The sequence below is a fragment of the Oncorhynchus gorbuscha genome, linkage group LG04 (genome assembly GCF_021184085.1).
Source record: "Oncorhynchus gorbuscha isolate QuinsamMale2020 ecotype Even-year linkage group LG04, OgorEven_v1.0, whole genome shotgun sequence".
Lineage (NCBI taxonomy): Eukaryota > Metazoa > Chordata > Actinopteri > Salmoniformes > Salmonidae > Oncorhynchus > Oncorhynchus gorbuscha.
Window position 1 is genome coordinate 83,721,026 of NC_060176.1, and position 6,000 is coordinate 83,727,025.

General features: G+C 41.8%; 1 protein-coding gene across 1 annotated transcript in view; it reads left to right on the forward strand.

Annotated features, from left to right (window-relative positions):
• LOC124033433 (atrial natriuretic peptide receptor 3-like) overlaps positions 1-5,631 on the forward strand; it is a 147,500-nt gene extending 141,869 nt beyond the window's left edge. Inside the window, exon 8 of the mRNA XM_046345468.1 lies at positions 4,690-5,631. Within this exon, the coding sequence (XP_046201424.1) occupies positions 4,690-4,801 (112 nt within the window). The 3' untranslated portion in view covers positions 4,802-5,631. The remainder of the gene's footprint in view (positions 1-4,689) is intronic.
• The last annotated feature ends 369 nt before the right edge of the window (positions 5,632-6,000 follow it).

Consider the following 6,000-nt stretch of genomic DNA (forward strand, 5'->3'; position numbering starts at 1 on the left):
GACATTACATCTATAGGGGGAATACAGACATTACATCTATAGGGGGAATACAGACATGACATCTATAGGGGGAATACAGACATGACATCTATAGGGGGAATACAGACATGACATCTATAGGGGGAATACAGACATCTATAGTGGGAATACAGACATTACATCTATAGGGGGAATACAGACATGACATCTATAGGGGGAATACAGACATCTATAGGGGGAATACAGACATGACATCTATAGGGGGAATACAGACATCTATAGGGGGAATACAGACATGACATCTATAGGGGGAATACAGACATCTATAGGGGGAATACAGACATCTATAGGGGGAATACAGACATGGCATCTATAGGGGGAATACAGACATGACACTATAAGGGAAATACAGACATGCCATCTATAAGGGGAATGCAGACATGCCATCTATAAGGGGAATACAGACATGACATCTACAGGGGGAATACAGACATGCCATCTATAGGGGGAATACAGACATGACATATATAGGGGGAATACAGACATCTATAGGGGGAATACAGACATCTATAGGGGGAATACAGACATGGCATCTATAGGGGGAATACAGACATGACACTATAAGGGAAATACAGACATGCCATCTATAAGGGGAATACAGACATGCCATCTATAAGGGGAATACAGACATGACATCTACAGGGGGAATACAGACATGACATCTATAGGGGGAATACAGACATGACATCTATAGGGGGAATACAGACATGACATCTATAGGGGGAATACAGACATGACATCTATAGGGGGAATACAGACATGACATCTATAGGGGGAATACAGACATGACATCTATAGGGGGAATACAGACATGACATCTATAGGGGGAATACAGACATGACATCTATAGGGGGAATACAGACATGACATCTATAGGGGAATACAGACATGACATCTATAGGGGAATACAGACATCTATAGGGGAATACAGACATGACATCTATAGGGGGAATACAGACATGACATCTATAGGGGGAATACAGACATGACATCTATAGGGGGAATACAGACATGACATCTATAGGGGGAATACAGACATGACATCTACAGGGGGAATACAGACATGACATCTATAGGGGGAATACAGACATGACATCTATAGGGGGAATACAGACATGACATCTATAGGGGAATACAGACATCTATAGTGGGAATACAGACATCTATAGGGGGAATACAGACATGACATCTATAGGGGGAATACAGACATGACATCTATAGGGGGAATACAGACATCTATAGGGGGAATACAGACATCTATAGGGGGAATACAGACATCTATAGGGGGAATACAGACATGACATCTATAGGGGGAATACAGACATGACATCTATAGGGGGAATACAGACATGACATCTATAGGGGAATACAGACATCTATAGGGGGAATACAGACATCTATAGGGGGGGGAATACAGACATCTCTAGGGGGAATACAGACATGACATCTATAGGGGAATACAGACATGACATCTATAGGGGAATACAGACATGACATCTATAGGGGGAATACAGACATGACATCTATAGTGGGAATACAGACATGACATCTATAGGGGGAATACGGACATTACATCTATAGGGGGAATACAGACATCTATAGGGGGAATACAGACATCTATAGGGGAATACAGACATGAGATCTATAGGGGGAATACAGACATGACATCTATAGGGGGAATACAGACATGACATCTATAGGGGGAATACAGACATCTATAGGGGGAATACAGACATGACACTATAGGGGGAATACAGACATGACACTATAGGGGGAATACAGACATGACACTATGGGGAATACAGACATGACATCTATAGAGGGAATACAGACATGACATCTATAGTGGGAATACAGACATTGACATCTATAGGGGGAATACAGACATGACATCTATAGGGGGAATACAGACATGACATCTATAGGGGGAATACAGACATGACATCTATAGGGGGAATACAGACATGACATCTATAGGGGGAATACAGACATCTATAGGGGAATACAGGGGGAATACAGACCATGACATCTATAGTGGGAATACAGACATGACATCTATAGGGGAATACAGACATGACATCTATAGGGGGAATACAGACATCTATTGTAGGGGAATACAGACATGCCATCTATAGGGGGAATACAGACATGACATCTATAGGGGAATACAGACATTACATCTATAGGGGAATACAGACATTACATCTATAGGGGGAATACAGACATTACATCTATAGGGGGAATACAGACATTACATCTATAGGGGGAATACAGACATGACATCTATAGGGGGAATACAGACATGACATCTATAGGGGAATACAGACACATGACATCTATAGGGGAATACAGACATCTATAGGGGGAATACAGACATGACATCTATAGGGGAATACAGACATCTATAGGGGGAATGACATCTATGACATCTATAGGGGAATACAGACATCTATAGGGGGAATACAGACATGACATCTATAGGGGGAATACAGACATCTATAGGGGGAATACAGACATGACATCTATAGGGGGAATACAGACATCTATAGGGGGAATACAGACATCTATAGGGGGAATACAGACATGGCATCTATAGGGGGAATACAGACATGACACTATAAGGGAAATACAGACATGCCATCTATAAGGGGAATGCAGACATGCCATCTATAAGGGGAATACAGACATGACATCTACAGGGGGAATACAGACATGCCATCTATAGGGGGAATACAGCCATGACATATATAGGGGGAATACAGACATCTATAGGGGGAATACAGACATGGCATCTATAGGGGGAATACAGACATGACACTATAAGGGAAATACTGACATGCCATCTATAAGGGGAATACAGACATGCCATCTATAAGGGGAATACAGACATGACACTATAAGGGAAATACAGACATGCCATCTATAACGGGAATACAGACATGCCATCTATAAGGGGAATACAGACATGACATCTATAGGGGGAATACAGACATGCCATCTATAGGGGGAATACAGACATTACATCTATAGGGGGAATACAGACATTACATCTATAGAGGGAATACAGACATAATATATATAGGGGGAATACAGACATGACATCTATAGGGGGAATACAGACATGACACTATAGGGGGAATACAGACATTACATCTATAGGGGGAATACAGACATGACACTATAGGGGGAATACGGACATGACACTATAGGGGGAATACAGACATGACACTATAGGGGGAATACAGACATGACATCTATAGGGGGAATACAGGCATGACATCTATAGGGGGAATACAGGCATGACATCTATAGGGGGAATACAGGCATGACATCTATAGGGGGAATACAGACATCTATAGTGGGAATACAGACATTACATCTATAGGGGGAATACAGACATTACATCTATAGGGGGAATACAGACATGACACTATAGGGGGAATACAGACATCTATAGGGGGAATACAGACATGACACTATAGGGGGAATACAGACATTACATCTATAGGGGGAATACAGACATGACACTATAGGGGGAATACAGACATGACACTATAGGGGAATACGGACATGACACTATAGGGGAATACAGACATGACACTATAGGGGGAATACAGGCATGACATCTATAGGGGAATACAGGCATGACATCTATAGGGGAATACAGGCATGACATCTATAGGGGGAATACAGACATGACATCTATAGGGGGAATACAGACATCTATAGTGGGAATACAGACATTACATCTATAGGGGGAATACAGACATTACATCTATAGGGGGAATACAGACATGACACTATAGGGGGAATACAGACATCTATAGGGGGAATACAGACATGACACTATAGGGGGAATACAGACATAATATCTATAGGGGGAATACAGACATGACATCTATAGGGGGAATACAGACATGACATCTATAGAGGGAATACAGACATAATATCTATAGGGGGAATACAGACATGACATCTATAGGGGGAATACAGACATGACACTATAGGGGGAATACAGACATTACATCTATAGGGGGAATACAGACATGCCATCTATAGGGGGAATACAGACATGACATCTATAGCGGGAATACAGACATGACATCTATAGGGGGAATACAGACATGCCATCTATAGGGGGAATACATACATGACACTATAGAGGGAATACAGACATGACACTATAGGGGGAATACAGACATTACATCTATAGAGGGAATACAGACATGACATCTATAGGGGGAATACAGACATTACATCTATAGGGGGAATACAGACGTGACATCTATAGGGGGAATACAGACATCTATAGTGGGAATACAGACATTACATCTATAGGGGGAATACAGACATGACACTATAGGGGGAATACAGACATCTATAGTGGGAATACAGACATTACATCTATAGGGGGAATACAGACATGACACTATAGGGGGAATACAGACATGACACTATAGGGGGAATACAGACATGACACTATAGGGGGAATACAGACATCTATAGGGGGAATACAGACATGACACTATAGGGGGAATACAGACATGACAGCTATACATTAAGCATCACAGTAAACATATATTATTGCATGGTCTAAATAAAATTGTAATGAATGTGAACTCAAAGCTTTTTTGTCGTTGTTCCTAACAGGAAGAACTACACTATAACCATTGAGAGACGCGCCGCCAGGGAGGAACGTGACATCGGGAAACACCGTCAGTTACGAGAAGATTCTGTCAGATCTACCTTCTCGGCGGCGTAGAGCATCACTGAGTTCGTCTGTGGCTCCTGATGTTTCCATTCCAGCGAAGCATCATGAGAATGTGACCAAAGACTCGACCGCTGTCAGAGTACTCATGCTATTTAAAGAAAGACATCATGTCATTGTTTTGTGTTTTTAATTTTTGGGTGTTTTAACGTTTTGGAATTTCATTTTTCTCAGGAAAGTTAACCGTCACAAAGCACCACTTGCATCTCGTCTCTGTAGAAGGATATAGGTGTGTATTCTCCCCTTAAGAGGGCCAGCACGGAAGCATTTATAGTCCGTGCAAATTGCTTTTAGTAATTATCAAGACCTTAGTAGTATAACACTGCGTAGTTGTTAATGTACAGGATCGTGGGTGTGAATGTATTCAGATAATGGACGCTCTTGTGTCATGAGACTTTGAAAAGGTTTTGGCCTGTTTGTCAGAAAAAAGCATTTGCTCTCCAACCTGCTGTGTTTTAGTCAAACGAGAAGAGACAAAGAGGACTGGTTTTGATCAGATCAGAGGTAACTAGAATAATATTGAAGACATCAAAACTATGAAATAACACATATGGAATCATGAAGTAAACAAAAAAAGTGTTTAACAAATCAAAATTATATTTTATATTTGAGATTCTTCAAAGTATCCACCCATTGCCTTGATGACAGCTTTGCACACTCTTCTCTCAACCAGCATCACCTGGAAATATTTTCCAGCATGAGAGTTCCCACATATCCTGAGCACATGTTGGCTGCTTTTCCTTCACTCTGCGGTCCAACTCATCCCAAACCATCTCAATTGGGTTGAGGTCGGGTGATTGTGGAGGCCAGGTCATCTGATGCAGCACTCCATAACTCTTCTTCTTGGTCAAATGGCCCTTATACAGCCTGAAGGTGTGTTGGGTCATTGTCCTGTTGAAAAACAAATGATAGTCCCACTAATCACAAACCAGATGGGATGGCGTGTCACTGCAGAATGCTGTGGTAGCCATGCTGGTTAAGTGTGCCTTAAATTCTAAATAAATCACTGACAGTGTCACGAAAAAAGCACCCCCACACCATAACACCACCTCCTCCATGCTTCACGGTGGGAACCACACATGCGGAGATCATCCGTTCACTTGTTTATTGACCCAAGTCGCAAGTCTGTTCTTTTTATTGGTGTCCTTTAGTAGTCGTTTCCTTGCAGATATTCGACCATGAATGTCACAACT